General features: G+C 39.5%; 1 protein-coding gene across 1 annotated transcript; it reads left to right on the forward strand.

The window, feature by feature from the left end:
• The first annotated feature begins 17,939 nt into the window (after nucleotides 1-17,939).
• glulb (glutamate-ammonia ligase (glutamine synthase) b) lies at nucleotides 17,940-20,686 on the forward strand. The gene is made up of 7 exons (XM_076141639.1): nucleotides 17,940-18,071; nucleotides 18,340-18,522; nucleotides 18,672-18,833; nucleotides 18,923-19,069; nucleotides 19,162-19,289; nucleotides 19,593-19,792; nucleotides 19,884-20,686. The coding sequence occupies exons 2-7, from the start codon at nucleotides 18,357-18,359 to the stop codon at nucleotides 20,200-20,202; spliced, it is 1,122 nt and encodes a 373-aa protein (XP_075997754.1). The 5' UTR covers nucleotides 17,940-18,071; nucleotides 18,340-18,356; the 3' UTR covers nucleotides 20,203-20,686.
• Nucleotides 20,687-21,826: the final 1,140 nt, after the last annotated feature.

The raw sequence follows: 21,826 nt of genomic DNA on the forward strand, positions 1-21,826 counted from the left end.
CACACCTGAACACACAATGCTTTGGACCTCATTCAAGAGAGGCCATTGTTGGTTTAAGCATCAGCGTCTCTAATAGGAAATATTGATTCAAATTTGCTCTCCCTCTCTGTGTCCAAACACCAGCATGTGTTTTGTTCTTGAGTTGGTTTGGAAATTGAAAGTGAACAGACATTTATTTCATTTGGGCGTATTTCCCCATAGACAAACAGATCCTCCGCAGTTTATTGCTTGGATTATCATACTGAAAAAGCAATTAGTATAAAATGATCCCTTTAATTCTTCACTATTAGGAGGGAGAGATGTGGAATCTGGACCAAACATATTAACCCATCTATGTGGTGTAAAGCCATATGGATAGCATTTCTAATAAGCGCTGAAGTATTGAGAGCTGCTGTTTAATGTTACACATTTATTCTTTACAATGGTAGCTATTACATAGACATTGTAGTAGCAGAGCCTGTTATGGAAAAAAAATACCAAAAGGCCCTCTGCAGTGAGCACCGAGCAGTGGCATATCTTGTTAAAGGTCAATATGGTACAACATTCAGAAAATAAACATTAACTCTCTCTATCCCGCTATGGAAACAAGCACCACTGTCTGGACAGCAGTGTTTTCGATTCAACAGTCCAGCTGGAGGCGAGTGGAGTATATTCATCATATCACAGGGACTAACCGTGTGCAGGGTCTAGAAACGACTTGTGCGCAGATCACTTCATAAATCTACTAAAGTGCACTTAATGGTGTACGATCCCAGCCCAGAGATTTACATACAAGTTATGACACTGCAAAAGGCAGAGGAGTCCATGCCGTTATCTACTTTCATTTCATTTTAGCTGCAACGGAGAGCACATTTGATCCAAGCGCTCTCTACATGCCAAGTGTATCAATTTCATATTACAGACAAAATACACTTTGCTCCGAGGCCACACCAAATAAAACCTCCCAATGGACATTTACTTTTATTAACTACACCGCTACAAAAATGCTGTCTATCTTTTATCTTCACCTCACGCTGGTGTGTGTGAACAGTAATTGGTCTAATGGTGATATAATAACCCGTGACAGGTCCTTTAGGTTGTCAATTCACTCCGAGGACTGATTCCAAAAGATGTATTGAATGTAACTTACTGATGAATACACAACGTACCTATCAAAATGTCATAAAGTGTTGGTGTTGTTTAAGATGCTGTCATGAAGGGTGTATCTAGGTTTTCATTAGTTTTGGATAAAAAATTGGTCACTGTGAGAAATAATGTAGATAGCATATTTGGGATTGTGTGTGATATCAGGCTGTATCTCGATGTAGTCTGAAAGATTTGTCAATGTAAGGTCATATTTACGTTTTTACGCATGTGGTTTCTGTATCACATCATGGGCTTTTTTACTTTTATCTATATTAATGATTTTAAGTTGAAATTTTGAAACATTATATTACTATTTGTTGAAATTAAGTAAAAGAATTTCCAATATGCAGGTTTATTCTTTTTTTTTCTGAAGATTTTTAATGTGTTTTATTTTGTATGGTCTTCACTCTATGTAGTATTTTAAAACTCATCTCACATGCAGACCAGCGATTGCTCTGTGCGATGTTTCATACCTTCCTCTTAGTAACACAGAGAGAATTACAGTGTCATCTCCACAATGGAGCCTCCCTTTGTGCTTTCCATCCCAGAATAGAGGCGTGCTGCAGAGAATGAAGGCCTTTGTGTCTATGTGTATGCGTGAGTGTGTGCACGTGTGTGTGTGTGTGTGCGCTGCCTACCTGCCTCTACCACTGAACCCATTGCGATGGGGAGGGAGGAATCCGTGATCTCCCATCAAGCACTCAGGAGAGCGCAGCCACGCAAGATTGATGACACCCTCTGGAAGAAACAAAAGATCTGCCGCCTGTGAGAACTGGCTTATGAGACCTGATAGACTCGTCTCTTAATAAACATCACTGATATGTCAGCCACGGCATGTTTCACCTACAGCTGCATCGTGGAGGGTACAGTGTGAGCAAGTGCAGCTACTGTCTTCTGTCACTACTCTCTCACAGTAATGTGCTATAGTGGTTAAATCCAGTCCAGACAGCAATACTTCTAACGGGGAAATACTAAACTGCTAATGTCAGGGTGGAGTCTCTTCACTGGAATTATGTGGGGAATCTGTCAAGAAGTGCTACATTATTTTTTGCCTCTGTCACTTATTATTTTCCGTTCTATAAAATGAATTGAAGGATCAGCGTTAACCATTTCCTAATGGCACTCACAATGAAAGCTGCAGAAAATAATATGACAAACATTCTAACAATCTCTGGGGCTGGAGCACAATGGAGAAAATATTATATTCACGTAATGTTTGGGGTAAAATTACCTTTTCATATCTGACCAACTATAACAAATATGCAATGGATGATCTGATATGAAGCCTGAAAATGCATTGTTTTATTATCTGAAATTGTTAGAAGACGTAAAATAAATATAGTCATAAGGTTTGGTATAGTGGCCATGATTTCCATAGTGAAAGAGAGACCGAATGACATCTACACACACAAGCAGCTTACTGAACTCTGCCATTTATACACTCCACTGTTAACAATATTCTGTATTTTCACCATAAAAAATGTTGTATCTGTCACAAATCTATCTCCCAGACTTTCCCTCAGCGCTGTATAATGCCTTGTTAAAGTCAGCCATGTGTGAAATGGCATTTTAAAATAAATGAAACCGACCAGGAAACTGAGGAGTGGGGGAATATTGCAATGTCAAGCTGACAGACAGGCAGTGGAAATGTAACAAGAGCTATCATCTTAAAGAAAACCGGATTAAATAAGAACCCAGCACCGTCGCTGCATCTCTAGCCCTGATATTGACATGTCGCTGGCTAGGGCCATTTTTCATTGTCTCATCAAGACAAAGCATTATGGAAGATCAATCTGGCCCCCTGCATCACATGGGAACATCCAGTTTGAGGTGCTTGGTGTTAGTGTTATTATTCCAGGTAATCCTCTGAATGTTTTGGACACAGAAATGAATCACAGTGTTTAAAATGTTGCATTCTTAATAATCACAAGCCATTACAAATTATATACAGCAAACTGTAGCTTCTGTCTTACACTAAAGGCTTAACCAGTAACACAAACACTGCGAGAAGAAAAAAACATAATGCAATATTGTCTGGCTTTGGAAAATATTTTGTGTTAAGAGGATAAATTGAAAAATTGTCTTTAATTTCTGAAGCCTCTATATCTATATAGAGGGGTCAAAGTTAAGGCTGCATATTCCACTATGAAGTAAATCACAACAGCTAAGTCGTCAAGCATGAACATATCTCTTTTGAGCTGTCCATCCACATGCTCAATATTTTCCAAACACTTACACTTTCACTGAAAAAAGTACTCAATATTGTGCTCCCATTGCAATTCTCATTTCATGACACCATCAAGCACGCGTGTGTATGCGCATCAACAAGAATCTCTCAGAGCAACGACACCGCAGCATATGGCAGCTCAGAGAAGAAAGGGATTTTGATTGCTATGAGAAGTTGCTATGGACTTTATATAATATTTGAATATTTTTAAATTGAGTTGAGAAAAGGGTTTATCATTTTGTCTGTTTTGCAATAAAAAATTCTGTCATTTTATAATAAACATTACACAAACATCACACAAAGTATGGCAGGTGAGGAGATGAAAAGGAAGTGTCATACAAATAGTTAAAACAGTAGAATTGTGATTCTTATCTTCAAAGATTCACAAAATGGTTCCCAAATTTCTAAAACACATATCTTTAATTGTTGGGGGAACAAGCTGCTACTATTGAGCTCCAAAGTGACAGGTCAGGACAAGATGGTGTGGAAAGTGACACTCGCTTTCGTTGCTAATGCTATTAGGCTAACCAACACCAGAGAGAATTTACACACTATTTACACTATGGCCAAAGACAAAGTCAGTTCTGTTCTGTTTAATCCATTGAGCAAACTTCTTCTTCTTCTTCTTTAGGCCAGACAGCACTTTGGATTTTATTGTCTCTCGGGAAAGCAGGAGTTGGACACATTGTGCGCCGTCTGCAGGCTAAAGCTAAAGTGCCTGTGAGTCGCTGAGCAGCAGAGCTCTCTAACTAGTGATCATGCTGAACAGCTTCTATTCCTGGATACAAACATCTTCACATTCCACCGTCTAGGTAAAGTGCTCAACCACTGATAATAGCAGCAGCTCATCTTCTTTTATATCAAAAGATGCTGAGAGCTTTCTGTGTATCAATATTGTATTTTGGACTAATCTAATGTTGCTGGTGTGTGTGGAAATAAATTGTGTTATAGCACACACAGACAGACACACACACACACACACACACACACACACATACACACACACACACACACACACAGAACTGGTGTCAAAGTCCCAGACCTGTGCCCATAATCTTTCTATTGAATCTAACATTGATGTCGAATCAAGAATTGATTTTGAATTGGATCAGGACTCCCAAGAATTGGAATCGAAACAAATTGCATCGTTCCCAAAGCTTCCAAGTCCAAATACTGAGAGAGTTTAAACACAAACAAGCTCTGGGAAAAACTGCATCACACATGTTGCTGCCTCTGTACAACTTATGTGATATGAAGGCAGATTTATACAAGAGAGGAGTCTGATGGACTAACAACAATATCCAGAGTGAGATATTTGTATAGACATCATGGCCTCATTTACACCTTAATGTTCTCTCTCTCTCTCTCTGTATACACGTCTCTGTAATGGCAGCGAACGAATGACATGCATTAAAAACTTTCTCCTTTATGGATTCTGTCTGCATTTTAATTGTATCTCAGCAGGAGGGTCCAGCTTCTTCTTTACTCCATGGTTGAGCTTCATCCATTTAAAAGCTGCTGTATTGTTTGTGTGTCCTGTGACCGTCCACACTGGTGTTGCTCAGACTTGTTATGTGATCTGGAAAATGTATTCTGCCCATATTTATTTTCCTATTCTGGATAATGAACTGTATCTGTACACGGCTCACATTTTAATGCACGCAATAAATAAGGGGCCGTGTTAGATTACAATTGTTTTTATCAATAAAAAAAGGAACAACAAACTGCGTTATGAGTATTTATAAGTGTTAAGTGTTTTAGACTTTATAGAGTTTGACTAAATAATTATACGTTATGAAAAACATGCAACCAATTTAATAATTAGAAAGAGTAAATCACACATTTTGAACTGAATTCAGTTTTCATTGCAGTGCACATTTCTTCCTGTTAACACGCTTGCCAAAAACAAACTGCCGAGCTGATCCAGTGAGCGCGTCTTCCCTCCCACTCACTTTGGATCCCGGTGGTTTTACCTTTACAGCCCCTCAGGGAGTTAGGTATGAAGCTCTGGCTTCGCCTGCTGATTGCACTTTAACCGGTCATTTCCTTGAAGTGCTCCAGAATGTCAAATACAAAAAGCATTGTTCATTCAACGCTGAAAATCTATGTCCACTGTGATCAAAGAGCCATGAGTGTATTTGGCACTCTCCCACTCCCACTGAGACATAAGTCCTTTGTGTTTACACTCTACTGTCTGCTACTAAATAAAGCTGTGCAAAACACTCAGAAAAGCTCTTAGATGAAATTCCTTTGATGAGTTAACTTCAATATTTCACATACATTGTACTTGTTGGTGAAAATAACAACAATTTTAAACATGTCATCAAAAAGGATTTGACTCGGTGTACTCCAGTCAAGAGTAAAAGAGAAGTTGATGTGTCCTTCTGAGGAGAAAATCAGACCCAGAGCTGTGTTTGTGAGGATTAAGATGTTTGACGACCAGGGCCCCCTGACCGAGGTGGTTTCTGACCACAAATAAACACCAGCCTCAGCGGGTCCCTGTGCTCTGGCCTCTGCACGGTCAGCAACAGGAGCGCATCAATCACAGCTGGAGTGGATGCTCCCCAAGGCGGGTGCAGTGAAAAAAAGCCTCAGCCAGCTGCCACACAACCCTGCACTCACATGTCTGTGCAAATAGACAAAAGCAGATGCCCACAAGTGCCCATGCATGTGGACACATACACAAACACGCATACACACATATGTATATATACAAGCTTTACGTCCCTCCACAACTTCACTCTTATAGAAACCATGTGAAGAGACAGAGGTAGAGATGGTTCACAGGCTTTAAATTATAATAACAATAAAACAACAACAACAACGGTGACATTTAGAGTTTAAGATTTTTCTTTTAGGTCATACTTTGTTAAAATCTATCCATCTATCCATCTATCTATCTATCTATCTATCTATCTATCTATCTATCTATCTATCTATCTATCTCTAATATTTAAATGTCTATTTCTGTGGTAAAAACATGAATCATGATAATACTGTACATTCATTTCATAGGAAATGTTTTACAAGAGTAGTTATTCGAATCAACATCCATCATCACCTTAGCAACATGAAAATATTTTCATATTTTCAAAATAAGCTCTCTGTTTGTTAAGTATACTGAATAATTGCATGACACTTGCACTTCACCCTTAAAGGTGAAAATGCATTAATGCAGTGATAATAATCCACTGCTATCCTGCTACTCTCACACACACTCACGCCTCAGAAAGCTGTAATTAATACATTATGGGGCTCATTCTCTACACGTATTTACTATAAGAAAAAACCATTTTCACATTTCACTGAAAATCATGTGTGATGAACTTTATTTCTGCGTAGCTTTTCTATTCTACTATGTCTGCATGTTTATGCTTGTTTGCACAATGAAGTGTTTCTGATCATTTTAATCATGTTTCATTCAGCATTACTAAATGTATATTTGTACTTCTCTAGGATAATTAATCAATCAGTCAATCAAGGATCAGCATAATGCATTCTGTAAAGCTTTGCATATTGTAATAATCGATAGTGATGTACTGAGGCTGTCAGCAGTAGCTCATTCTAGTTCAACCTTCAAGTGAACACACAATTTATTTTGCAATCATTATTCTTCTTCTTATCTGTTAATACAAATCTTCATACTTTTGTTTTGTTGGGTGTTGTTTTAAACAACTCTTCATCTTATTTGTATCATATTCAACAAAAATTCCTTTTATTTCCAGGTAATACCTTCTAATGAAGGAGTGCTTCTCTTCCCTGTCTGATAAATAGTGCCCCCTGTTGGAAACTCAACGATAATGTATCCTTTTGCTCCAAACATGATGGTGAGTTGGACAAATTCAAACCGTATCTTCCACAAGACAATGGAGACGTGTATAGTTTACATGTATAGCATGCAGAATATAGTTTAATTATTGACAACAATCATCGTAGGCATCACTACAATTAAGATGTTCAATACCATTTACATTTAATAACATTCATAGCTCCAACCTGGTGGCAATACTGCCTAAATCACATTATAATGAGATTATGAGGGAGCATGTAAACATAGCCAATATGAGCATGATCTGTCTATTCTATTACGATCAATTCTGTGATTATTTACATCTTGCATTGACCTGCATTTTTCCATTACTGGACATCATATTTAGTTACAGCTAACCCAAGTAAAGAGAAAAGAGAAATGGCACCAAAGATTCACGTTTCTGCTTTTTGAAAGAAAAAAAAAGGACTTTTGCCTTTTCTGGTCTACGTGTTGTGTGTGTAAATTTGCTGAGGGAAAAGTGATAGTGCCAGCAAATTAATTTCTTCAGTGGGCATAAACAGCAAAGCTCTATCATCAAATTGCTGAATATTCATTTCCCAGGACGCCGCGTGAGCAAATTAAAACAGCTGACCTCATCTGTTAGATTGATTGATATCTGTCAAAAGTGTAAAAGGAGCCAGACGGAACAAAGATTCACCTGACAAGAGGCCCATCCAATGTCAGTGAAAGGAAACCTCAACGTTATACAAACACATACAGTATGCACTACTGTCACTGATGGAATTCATTTTGCCATTACATTGCTATTTGAAATGTGTTCAAAAAGTAAAGTTTTCTCTTCTAAAATCACAACTTCAACAAAGCCTGAGAATCTTGACCTACTTGTGTGTTAGTGCATGATTTGTGTTCTAATTGAAAGCTGCTTAGGGATGCATTAATTAGTCAAGGCTTCTTTCCTCCTTTGCAATTTCCAGTTATTATGAACATTACCTACACAAAGCTTTCCATGTAATTGATAATGTGAACAAAGATCGTAAAATCTACACCAAATCAAATAAAAAATAGTTAATTGGCCAACTTATTACATTTCAGAGTCCATTATAAAGATTTACATTCAACAGAACCTCCCTTCCCCGTTTCTTTTCTCTGCGAGGTAATTGAATTTCTAATAGAAAATTTAGTTTTTGAAATGACCTTTTTCAATTAAGTCTCTTTAATTGAAACTACATCTTTTTGTATCACTGCATGTCATTTAATTAAACTATATCAAAGATATATAGGACACTCAAATTATTCTCAAATGATATTCCCACTGATGTTCTCACAGTTACATTACATACTAATATTATTGAAAGGGACACATAATACTATATTTATTGTACGACTAAAGCCTAGAAGAATGACATTGTGAATTAAATGTAATCAAAGTTTTGGAGATGAATACATGTACTGGCTATACGCATGGGATTCTTTAGTCTTGAACAATAAAAGAAAGTCCAAAACTGGTTTATGCCTCTGCCTATTTCCTGACTATCACAAACAAATGAATATTATTTACATCATCCTCATCATTCTTTTAACAACGTTATACAGCAGGCAAATTTAAAATTATATTTATGTGGGGGGGGTGTCTCTGAAAATGCTTAAATGGGGAATTCCGGGTCAGAACAGATCCGAGTACCCAGCAATGTTTGTCCATTAAACATCAACATGTTAGCATCAACATGTCCATTAAACATCAACATGTTAGCCAGTTGTACTGTAGCTCTATGTGGTGTGTCACCGTTTGCTGTGTAAAAATGAGCACCTCTGCTTCCTGTTTGCCTTTATGCCTTATTCCCTCCCCCGCCATTGTTCTGCAAAATGTGTATGCGCTTCTTTATCTGTTCATGTCTATTTGTTTCTGTGTTTGGATGCAAACCAAGTGGGTGTGTGTGTGGGGGGTGGGGGTCAGTGGGTGGAAATTACATTGGTGATGCTTGTGGTCCTAAAAATAAATCAGCCGTGAGGCCCCCTTGTTACAATTTTACAATTAGAAGAAAAAAAGCTCCGTGATTAACAGACCTTTTTACAGAGCCTATAAAAGCTGTGTATGAATTGAAATATTAATTTTGAACAAAATTCAGGTTGTAATAGATGAAGCCCTGCGATTTAAATCAAATGAATGCTTTAAAAATGTTATTATCGTTTTATTCCGCTACTCTGATTAGAATACATTGCCTCTTCATATCTAATAAAGTATCTATATTCCATGTTGTCCTGATTGATGCGACTGAGACTCTGTTTGCTCTCTCCATCAGAACACATTTGAATCAGGTAAAGCGGTTATGCTAGTGGACTCTGCTGGAGCCTTAATTTAGCTTTAATAGGGGCATTCAGCAGTGACCATCTGAGGTCCACTTTATTGCCTTTTTCTCCATTTACTGGAGAATAAGGATTTCTGCTGCCACATTCTGCGTCCCCTGTGTGCACTGCATGCATACACATCTGAAGTATCACTACACACTGAGGGCACACACAAGAGGCTGCATATACTTCATTCAGATATGAACAGATAAGAACAGTATCCTGATTGAATAGACAACTTTACATTTAGTGACAAGTAGGTTAGTTAGTGACAGTAATAACAAGAACAGACATAAGAAAAGTAGAAATATAGTGGCAACCGTTTAAGTAACTTTTTGGTTATTGCTAGTAGAAAGTAGTAAATATGTTTATGTCCATCAGCAGAAACAAAATTCAAGACAGAGTGATGGAGAAATGATGCTCTTGTCCTTCCACTAATTCAGTTTCCCCATAGACTTTTAAGAAAATCAAATCTGTGAGATACTTTCATGAGTTCACAGTGATTGTGTGACACTTTCCACACATTCACTTTTGTTCTTACAATGTTTAGCCAACAATTTGTTAAAGTTAATTCGTAATTATAAAAATCTTAGTTGAGACTCGGCAGGTGAAACTGATGTTGTAGAAAAAGACGTTATAGCATGCTGTTGTAAATCACAAACACTCTTCACACTATTCTTGCACACTACCGCTTTGGTTTATTTTTTAAGATATAGAAACACAAACTGACAGCTTTGCTTTACAGTTACACACCCAAAGCTGGAGATAATTTCATTCTCCATTTACTCTCCTGTAAAAAATAATATAGAGTGCTGAAAAGTGAATATTTCACAATGTAATTATGTAAGGAAGTGCTATATTCAGCCTTTACTGTATATCCAGTACAGGAAGGCAACACAGGGACCAACAAAGGATGATGTCAACTCGAGGTCTAAACTCAACAGTAAGCAGTGCAGATATGTGACAGTATGTGACCAAAAGCAAATACTAACGAGGAAGACACAAATCTGTGGATTACGCAGGCGAACAGCGATTATTTCTATGTATCAGCCTGTCAGAACACAGGATGCATTTGCATACAATGTGACAAGACTTCCTCTATTCTTAACTTCTGGGTGCGGGGGGCTGAGGCAGGGGCATGGCAGGCTTCTGGCGGTGGTCTGACAGAGGGATGTCTGACACAGCCTCAGCCTCTTTCTCTCTTCTTCTCCACCACAACTGTTTGCCTCCAAGACAGCACATCTGCTGGATCCCCTCTCCCCCCCCACCATCCGATCCCCCCCCCCCACCCCCATCAGGATGCCACTATAAACACTGACAACGCAACAAGCTAATTAGGAGATTTACTGTGCTAATTACACATGCACAGAAGTGTTGCTGGAGATTTCTATTTGGGGCTGTGCTCTGCTGCACGATTTCCCCTCGATTAAACGCAAATGTAGCATGTAAAAACTGTGTGATTGTCTTTACACCCCTGTGTGATGCTGATGCAGAATGACACCCGACAGACAGCTGGAATGGCTGAGGGCCACCTGACTTCTGAGGGTTGCAAGAAAAAAAAAGAGAGGTGCTCCAAGTCACTGAAACCAGCAGGAAAAATTAGTGTAGAGGTTTGATGCGATGCTAGACTGCAGATAATCGCCACGGTCCATAATGCTGCGCTTAAAACAGAAACGCTGTGTTCATTTGACACATCTTTGCCCTCAATCGTGCAGAATTAATTAAGGAGGTAATAAGTTATGTAGGATTACCGGGCAGCACAAAATAATACTGCAAATATGGAGCCCAGACAACATCATAGGTACCCTTTTGTTCATCTGACCATATTTAAATGAATGTATTTTTATGCAGATTTGAATATGCTCATGCACTTGGAGGTTGAACCTATGACTTTGTAATGATTCCTTTGTATCTTTGAGACAGAGTTAAGCTCTGTACTGTAATGCTTTGCACTACTCAAACTAAAAGAATGATTCTCACATTGTATCAGACTGATTATAAAACAAAAGCTTCTAACAAAACTCAACAAAAATATGGTTTATAAAATGGCAATGTATATTATATGTAATTTATAGTATATGTTTGAACATGCAGAATCACTGCAATGATCATTGGAAAAAGTGTTTCTTCGGAAATGAAACATCTGACCAGATACCAGTGATCTTTGTTAAAACTGCACTTCTCCACCCCATTGTGATCGTTCCATTGGGCTAAAGCTGAACAATCAAACCACAAAAACAATATTTTTCAGCACAACTATAAATCAAATTGAGACATTCTAGACATTTCCACATTTCTAATATCTCTGTACACTTTACATTGACTTTACTGTCTTTCAGGTAGAATAAAATGGAGTTGATGGAGTAAATTATATAAGTGGGTTACATCAAAGGTGGAAAAGATATTGAGTGATAGGAACAGGAAGTGCGATCATTATGTGTGTGGTCCAAACAATCCACAGTGTTTGAGTTGCCTTGCCTACTGCCTGTGTCTTACATTGTGTTCTGCCACTATTGCATTCTTACTGGCAAAGGCCGGGGAAGATGACAGACAATGCCTGAAAGCCCACAGGGTGTCTAAATATTAATGAACTTCTCCTCACATGGGAATAGTGGGAGCGTCTCCTTTCTTCCCCTCTTCTTTTTTATGCTCATTTGTTTAATTAAAATAGTGTGTTTTAGGGAAATGAGCTGTTGTTGACTTGCCTCCAGGGTGGATCTCAGCTGGAGTGAGCTTCTGGCATTAAGCCGGGGAAGAGTTGATTGCGTGGATGACGCTGATCAGGCCTGAATCCTTGCTATGTTTGCTCCATGCAGACCTTATTAGGAACCATATAGTCTGATTATCTCGTCATTTAGATTTGTTGGATTAGGTTTTGTAACAAAACTGTTGCCAAGTTGATGCTTTTCACAATAAAGTTATAAAGCCTAGGAAAAGTTGATGTATTAAAATGGTCAATAAGCAGCAGGAGAATTAGAAGCGGAGCAAAATAATGGAGGAGAGAAACGCCGCGGTCCATCTCTGTGAAAACATGACCTGAGGCTGCGTTCATATTCATGCAGCATAATCCTTCATCATTAATAAGAGCAAGGTATCAGAGTGTACATCTTTCCTCTGACAATAACACGAGTAAACAGGAGTTCCTTTGGCGAGAGTCCTCTCATACTCTTTGTTAGACTTCCAATATCCTAATACTCTATCCTTTCAGAATCCAATTCATTTCTACATAAATTAGTCCATAGTCCACTTCAATGGGCTCCGGTTTAAATAGATAGCAGACACAGAGTTTTTTTTTTTCCTGTGTGGAGCACTGACAAGTTTGGAGAGAAGAAGACCACACTTGATTCTCTGTTTTAATTGCTTTTCAACAGCGGTAACAAAGGAGTAATTTAGACACATACAATACCGTTCTCAGCTGGCCTGCCCTAGTTATTACAGAAAGAAACTTTTAATTCAAAGTGCTGTGTAGATTAATTTTCTGATATGTTAAGCATTGTTCGGCATACTAATTGACACAATTTTTTTTATTTTGCACAGCAAGTCTTTTCATGGAGGCATAATTAAAAGGGTTGGTATGGCTTTTATGGCACGCATTAGAACAGAAATTAGCCAATTACCATTTCTGTTTGAGGGGCGAAACGACCGTCACTGTCGGTGCCTGGGTGTCTTTTATGTGCCCCACTTAATGGTCTTTAATGCCACCAAATATTTAGCATTCTGAACCCAAAGCAAGAGATGGGGAGTAGTTTATTGAGCCACTGACTTAAATTAATTCTAAAAGTGAAACATGATTTGCTGTTGATTTAAAACAAGCTTTGCTTATTTAGACTTCACTATGGACAGGGAGGTACAATGTAAAGAGATAGTATGTAGATGAGGAATGACACACTATACACAAGATTGGTCAGTTTCGATGTATGTATCAACACTGCAAACAAAGGTTATATACCCTACAAAACAACAACAACAACAAAAGGGGAGGGTGAAAAAGGGAAATGGGTCTATAACCATTTGAGGCTTATATAGTAAGAAGGGTCTCTTTGTCTCCAAAAGTCTCTTCAACGATCCTCTTATCGTAGCTAAAGCTGCAGTAGGATAAAGAGGTAAACTAGTTATTTCTGCTGGTTTGAAAAATGATACAGACAGCAACACATCTGCACCGATCCTACTGATCACTGCTCTATCCAAAGTGTAGCTGATTGGGAACATTACAGAGCACTCTACTTTGTGGTAGATTCTTCTTGTTTCTTCTTTTCCCAGTTTCATATTTAATGTTCAGTGTCTTGAGAATGATCCTGTACTTGTCAGTCTACTACAGTATGTGCTACATGTGTTGGCCTGTGTCTTGTGCTGTTGTAACACCTTCATTTCCTTCTTGTCTTGTGTTGTCCTACTCATTGAGTTAGAGAGCCTGCTATTACAGACCTGACCACCATCCTCCAGCCTGTGAGGCCTACCAGGACAAACAAGTGACCCAGTGCCAGAGATTGAAGTTCCTCTGTCCATCAGTTGGAAGTTGAAACCAAATGAGCTCCACACTGATCCTGTCTGGTCTCCAGTTTAGGTTGATAATGTTTGTGGCACTCATGGACAGTGGAAGTCCTAGAAGTCAAAGGACAGCCGCAACAGAATTCCACAACAGGCAACCAAAACACCCTCATGACTCCGGTGATGGTGCTGCAAACATTTGTTGTGTACATGTCTAATACTGATACCGATGTTGCCTGGTTCAACAGTGAGTTTCACCCAGAAGATAGTCACAAACCAGGACAACAACTTTACCTCAAACCCCTCAAGGATGTACACCAGGTGATTGGCATGAGGAGGTAAGGAGGTTGGCAAGGGGGTTAACACTCAAACAAATGCTGTGTGACTCTCACTCAGACTCGAACCAGTTGCCTATAGCAAAATTCCACAAGCTACCGCTGGGTTCGCACATGAGAGGGCAAAGGTCACCAACAGAAAACCTCGGAGAGAAATCATACAGGCAGAAAAATATGACTCCGTATCATCACAAAAAGTTACATTACATTTAAGCCGCATTGACTTGTGTAAATACGTGACCGTGTTTACTTTTCTTACAGCACACAGTCTGTTTCCCATTTGAACTTGACTGTCGGTTCATTTAAACTAGAATTCATAATGTTCATGTTTCTCTCCACATGGCAATATGCTGAGTCCACATGCCCTGTAGGTTGAGTAGGACTTTTACCAGCAGGGAGTGGAAGAGTCCATGTAGCAGCCTGGAGGGGCTCTAAGGCAGGCAGTCGTCTCTTACATACTTACAATTAGGAATTTTAAACATTTATTTCTATACAAAAGCTAATGGTTGAATATGTGTAGATGTGTTTTCTGTTAAATGAATTGTCTTCCACACCTGGAGTTCTGAGCCTGGTCCATGATGATGTGATTAAGTGATTATTATTCCTGTTTTGATCTCTGCAGCGTGTGAATGGCTGTCTTGGTCTGCTGAGCTGTTATTGGCTCGGTAGAGGGTGTTTGTTGTTACAACCAACAATGTAAATGAAGTGATAGTGAAGTGCGTTTTCTGTCACTGGAGCTGAAAAACTTTGTGTGATCTATGTATTAACTTGTTTAGTGGTTCTTCTACTGTATAAATGGAGGAGATCATGTTGGGAATAAATGTTTACAGTTTTTTTAATGTGACAATTTTAATTTCTTGCTCTGTTTGCCTTAAATTATATAGAAGCTGCTTGGTGGAGGTGCTACATAATTGTTCTGGTTGTCTTGTCCTATTCTTCCATGTAAGGATATACGTGAGTGAGTAGCACCCTCTTGTGTTTGAAGTGATGATGACATGTGAAAGAGGGGATTACACTAACTTTACTTGTCTGTGAAGGTTCTCAGTCATCCAGGTTATGGAATCCAAGGAAAAATAAATCTTAGGCAACTGGACTTGCTGGTAAAAGTTTTAAAATGTTTCACGTTTCATCTGAGAGGCTTCTTCAGTTCTGGCAGACTGGTGGGGAATCCCAGGGTTCAACCTGTCTGGAGTCGTAGACGCTGATCATTGATACTGCTGATTATTCATAGTCAGGCTTGTTGATACTCCCGATTAATGCTCCTGACTGTGATGATGGTCGTTAGAGTGATTGGAGTGTGTGTGTGTGATTAATCTACTGGTGATTCCAATCACTCTAACGACCATCATCACAGCCAGGAGGATTAATCAGGAGGATCTACGACCGGGGAATCCCCACCCGTCTGCAACAATTGAAGAAACCTCTCAGATTAAACATGACATGTCTTCAAGATTTTAACAACAAGTCCAGTTGCTTAAGATTGACTTTTCCTTGGACTTTACTTCTTCCCAGCGTTTACTGTGCTTCCTTGTCTCATCGGTTCGAGTCCAGTATGGATCAAGTAAGTGGACTGGTAGCTGGTGAGTTGCCAGTTTGCCTCCAGGACACTGCTGAGGTGCACGTGAGCAAGGCACCGAACCCCCAACTGTTCCATGGGCGCCGTATAATGGCTGCCCTGCACCCCCTCTGTAATGCGTGTGTGTGTGATATAAGGGGCGCAAGATAGATTTCAAAATGACAATTAATAAAGTATCTACTACAAACACTACTACTACAGCTAATAATAATAATAATGTGGAAGCCTGTAGAGATGAAGACCTGGTCCTGCTAGAACCTATGCATTCTATTTGTATTATTATTAGTCATATTTACATAACTATTAACACTGTTGTTGCTGTGGGTCTCTCTCCCCTCAAGGCAGATGGCTTGAGGGGAGGGGCCACCCACCTTGGGCCCAGTCCCAATTCCTTCCTGTGAAAGGGGACTTGTTCCTCATCATTTTCATGAAGTGCTTGGTCATATCAGGAATGTTGGCTTTCTTTAAATGCTCTGTATCTAAAGCACCTTAATGTGATTTGGCGCTTTACAAAGTTGAATTGAATTTAGGCCAATGCCAGTCGATCTGATGAAAGGTCATCTTATTACAAGAAAGCAGGCAATGTTCACGTTTGTTTCGTTCTCTTCTGCATTTTGGCCACTAGATGTCAGTATGTGACCGAATAGCTCAGGCATTTGTTCACGTCGACAAAAGGTTCAAGGAACATTACTGTGATTTTCCATTCCATTTATATATTTCTACATGTGCTTTTTATGTAATTAAAAACTGTCTGTGGATCTGTGGTTTGGTGAGATTCTCATTATCAAACAACAACTGAATAAACAAAAGTTTTTTAATGGTGCAGAATTTCCAGACCATTGATTCTCATTTGAAACACTTTTACCAGCAAACATACCACATGTGGCAAGGAAATTACCACAGGGTTTTCTATAAATTTGAGACTTGAGAAGACATTGTCAGGGGAGAGTAATTTCTATTCTTTACACACCTCTTTTGAGTACACTGTTGAGTATGTTTTGCCATTTTGCCAGCCTTAACTACTAAACAGTCTAAAAGCCATGAACACATGATCTGCAAATCAGCTTGAGAGCAACACGTTTTTAGTCTTTTACCCATTTGAGCACATTACACCAATTCTCAAATCCCTGCATTGGCCCCTGTTGTGTCGGAGAATTGATTTAAAAACACTAAAACACTAAATGGTTGAGGGCCAAAATTCACCACAGAAAGGATTTTGCAATATGAACCTTCTAGATCCCCACTGACCACTTTTAAATCCAGACTGGAAACATTTCTGTTCACCAGTGTGTTTGGCTAAACTACAAACGTGCACTTAATAAGACAGATGTTTATTTTAGTCTTCTCTTCTCACCTGTAAATGTATTTCAACATGTTTTTAATGTGAAGCACATTGAGTCTCCCCCGTGTATTTAATGTGCTATGTATAATGGTTGCCATGTCATAATTTATGTCTTCGTCTGGTTGCCTAGCAATGTGAAAGACTAAAATAAGGATCTAAAGAAAAGCAGCATGTTGTTTAGTTGCCAATTGGCTGCAGAAAACGTTGATTCCGACCAAGTTTCCTTCTCTGCTTGACAAGACATATAACTAACATGATGTTAACATGTAAAACTGCACGAGTGAGTCTATGTGAGATGTGCAAATACAGCCACAATGATCGTTTGGAGGGCAAAATATGAGTGTCTTTAGTTTATTACACATACAGGAACACGATATGAATGTTAGTTAATGATACATATACTTTAATCTGGTTGTAGCCTGCAGAGGAATCATTGATTAGTATTCGACCTTACATCTCTCAGAACAAAATGTTCTGTTGTTATGAGTCTGTTTACGTCACTGGATAGTTCCCCCAAAGGAGCCAGGTAATTGTGCTTATTTTTAATAGTGTGGGTCAAAGCAGACGTACCCTTTTAAAATCGGTCGAGTGTTTTAATAGTATTTTGGCGTAATCTTTGTTATAATAACACGTTTTTCCTGTTTTCTCTTGTTTTGTGACCGGGTCCCATTTACCCGCGACTAAGAGCGATCACGTTTTCTGTTTGTCCAATCACAGGCCGCCTTGCTGCTCCACAGCGGTATAAAGCAGCCTGGAAGCCGGAGCGGAAACAGGAATGAACAATAATAACAAGAAGCAGGAGCCGTTTCGCACATCTGGAGACTCCGTTACGTGGTTGATTACTTTCTTCAGTTAACAGAAGAAATACCGAGGTCACTGCTGCTGAGTTTGGCTCCAACAGGCCATTAGTTTATCCTGCTGTGGTGATGAAACTTTCTCTTTGTTCTTACGTGTCCGTGCCTGTATCCTTTCTTTTACCTGTCGCATTGCTCGATTCGTTCTTTAGTCTTCTTGCCTTATTTACTAAATCGTGCTTTCATCTAATCTGTAACAGTGTAGTTTTTGGCTTTACATCGTCTCCATTTTGTTGGAATTTGAGCGAAGGTGATCACCTCCTCTTTACTCTGTAGGTTTCTCGGTCCAACATGGCCACCTCAACAAGCTCCAAGCTGAACAAAGCTGTGAGGCAGCAGTACATGGATCTCCCTCAAGGAGACAAGGTCCAAGCCATGTACATCTGGATAGACGGCACAGGAGAGGGACTACGCTGCAAGACCAGAACTTTGGATTTTGAACCCAAAACCATTGATGGTAAGATGTGAGCATGTCGTAAAGAAGTTTGTGCTGCTACATAGTTGAAGATGTTTTCTCAAGCTCACAGTCTCCATCATCTCATTGTCTTTCATCCTTGATTGAATTATGTAGAATCATTGACATCTAATAATGTTCATCTCTGTCAGATCTTCCTGAGTGGAACTTTGATGGCTCCAGCTCGTACCAGTCCGAGGGCTCCAACAGCGACATGTTTCTGATCCCTGCAGCCATATTTAGGGACCCATTCAGAAAGGATCCTAACAAGCTGGTGCTCTGTGAAGTGCTCAAGTACAACCGCAAACCAGCAGGTGATTGCATTCAGTATATGAAGTTAGAGTGCTGCTTTGGTTTAACCGCCTTATCTTTCAAAAGCTAACATGTGTTTCTATTCCAACAGAGACCAACCTACGCCAAACATGTAAACAGATAATGAGCATGGTAGCAAACAACCACCCATGGTTTGGCATGGAGCAGGAGTACACCCTGCTGAGCACAGATGGACACCCCTTCGGTTGGCCTTCCAATGGCTTCCCCGGTCCACAAGGTGAGTCTAATCTTTCTAGAGCTTACTGATTTAGTAACAAAACTGTAATACTCCTTTTGAGGCTTAACACTGGATTCACTCTGTCTGCACAGGTCCTTACTACTGTGGAGTTGGAGCAGATAAGGCATATGGACGGGACATAGTAGAGGCACATTACAGAGCCTGTCTGTATGCTGGGGTCCAGATCTGTGGAACCAATGCTGAAGTGATGCCAGCTCAGGTACTGAAAATAATACCCGCATTTCTACATGTATGCTAAAACTTTGTTTCTACTACGACGAAGGGAATGAATCAATAGTAAATTATTCAACCATTTGTTTATATTGCGCGAAAACGTTTCAGTAAGTCATCTATATTTTCTTTGCCTTTTACATCAGATTGCATAGAGGCAACAAGTACACCCTATAGTTGTAGTGAATATAAATACGCTGAAGCCATGATATTACACCAAATAGATGTAAAGATAGAAGTTGGTTAAGGTTATATTCCAGCAGGAACTAAACTGTCACTGTCTGTGTTTCAGTGGGAGTTTCAGGTGGGACCGAGTGAAGGCATCAACATGGGGGACCATCTGTGGATCGCTCGTTTCATCCTTCACAGAGTTTGTGAGGATTTTGGTGTGGTGGCATCTTTTGACCCCAAGCCCATCCCAGGAAACTGGAACGGTGCTGGCTGCCACACCAACTTCAGCACAAAGGAGATGCGAGACGATGATGGACTGAAGTAAGATTTAGTCTGCGTTAAGTTTTACATTTGTATAATGTTTGAGTTGGAAATTAAGATTTCTAAGCGTGATTTCTTTGTTTTTGTACAGAATCATTGAAGACTCTATTGAAAGGCTGGCGAAGAGGCACATGTATCACATCCGGGCCTACGATCCCAAAGGGGGTCTCGACAATGCCAGACGACTGACCGGTCGCCATGAAACCTCGAGCATTGAAGAGTTCTCAGCCGGTGTGGCCAATCGTGGAGCCAGCATCCGCATCCCTCGCTCAGTGGGCCAGGACAGGAAGGGCTACTTTGAGGACCGGCGCCCATCTGCCAACTGTGACCCCTACATGGTAACAGAGGCCCTGGTTCGCACATGTTTGCTGAAAGAAGAGGGGGAGGAACCTACCGATTACAGTAAATGAAGAGTTTAAGGTGTGTGTCAGTAGAGTACTGTATTCAGCCATGTCTGTTTAAAGACCTGATCGATTGAGCTTCCATCTTCTCAAATTTTTCTAAATTTGATAGGAGATTACAATTGATGCACTCCTGCATCATTTGCACCTTTTTTATGACCTGGACCTGGACACTGCCCTCAGTGTAGAGTTTTTACATGGAGTTAATGACACGTAGTTGAACTTGTTTGACTTTTGCTAATGAGAAACTGCCTCTAAATCTGCAGGACTTTACTGCTGTTAGTAACTGTAAGGATCTCAAAGGCATTTTAATGATTTGTTGTTATTGTTTACGTACATGTGACCTGTGTCACAAGGTCATGGTCAGGACCAATTATGATGTTACAAGAATACTGTCATTGTGTATGCTGAGCTATTTTTTTATTAATGCTTGTCACAGACTTCTTTTCACTTGGAAAACACTAATAAATGGCTTCACATTTGTACCAGTGAACTGTTTTTGTGGTGTAATTCCTTTACCTTAGTTCGTTCACAAACCAGTTTGGCGTGTCCTAACCGTGAGCTCACACGAATGTCTGACCACTAATGAGACTAATGTAGAATTGACTGTGATGATTATGTCACTTAGGTAGTAGGCTTGGGAAGGGTTCAAACTGTTCTAACTGCCTCAGATCATTTAACTGCCATGACAAGAAATGTACGAACTGCCTGATTTATTGGCTTGATCCATAATAAGATCTGTTCCGTGCAGTACAACAATATTGGTGTAACTTAGCAGAAACCTTTGCCCCAGTTTTTAAAGTAGGCCTGTAAAGTATATATAGGATGGACAGTATTATTTTACACAAACCTGACATACAGTTGTTCAGGCATGTTGTAGTACAGTACACTACACACAAGCATTTGCAGCATATGCTTTTTTATCAGCTACTTAAACAAGTTGAGGCCAATAATGTAATTTCGTCATTAGGGTAATATTATAATACGGTTACATATGAACTTGTACTTAATTTGGAGACTTGCCTCAGCGCTCTGTGGATTTGTTGAGTTTGACATATAACATACAAGGAGTACATAAGTAATTATAATAATAATTAACACCATATTTTGTATAATGGTTTCAGTGCGTCAAGGGAACATACCAGTATAGGAACGCAGATTGAGTAAAATGACTGGAAATAGCAGTTTGGAGTGAAGGAAAACTCCCCACACCACTACAACCTGGTGGTTTTGTCTGTTTTGTCAAACTAGCAACACAACACTAAGCCTCTTAATATAAAATACCAGAATGATTTATTTAATAAGGCATGCTAGCATGAGAAGCTGTGCGTTTACAACATTGTGCGCTATGGAAATGGGCTCCCTCAGGGCAGCTTTGAAGTATATCCTGTGCATCGCTAACATGGGAAACTTCACTCTGTTTATTCACTCCGGACATTTGTTATTTTAGACTCAAGGGCCATGAGGTGGTGACAGAGGTAGCAGGGGTCAGTGGGTGAGAGTGTGTGGTCTGCAGAGGCTTGCCAATAAATGATCCGTCTCTCTTCACAGGCCCTGTATCCTCAACTGAACCTGTACTCACTTATTGTGAATATAAACATATTCATGTGTTTACCCACCACATGAAAAACAG

The sequence above is a fragment of the Genypterus blacodes genome, unplaced genomic scaffold (genome assembly GCF_046128005.1).
Source record: "Genypterus blacodes isolate CSIRO-AG114 ecotype Tasmania unplaced genomic scaffold, CSIRO-AGI_Gbla_v1 ptg000019l_1, whole genome shotgun sequence".
NCBI lineage: Eukaryota > Metazoa > Chordata > Actinopteri > Ophidiiformes > Ophidiidae > Genypterus > Genypterus blacodes.

Bases quoted from the DNA above. Each gene is read 5' to 3' on its own strand.
- glulb (XM_076141639.1), top strand. From the start codon at position 18,357: ATGGCCACCTCAACAAGCTCCAAGCTGAACAAAGCTGTGAGGCAGCAG. The intron at 18,523-18,671 runs GTAAGATGTGAG...CATCTCTGTCAG, and splicing joins TGAACCCAAAACCATTGATG to ATCTTCCTGAGTGGAACTTT. The intron at 19,070-19,161 runs GTGAGTCTAATC...CTGTCTGCACAG, and splicing joins TGGCTTCCCCGGTCCACAAG to GTCCTTACTACTGTGGAGTT.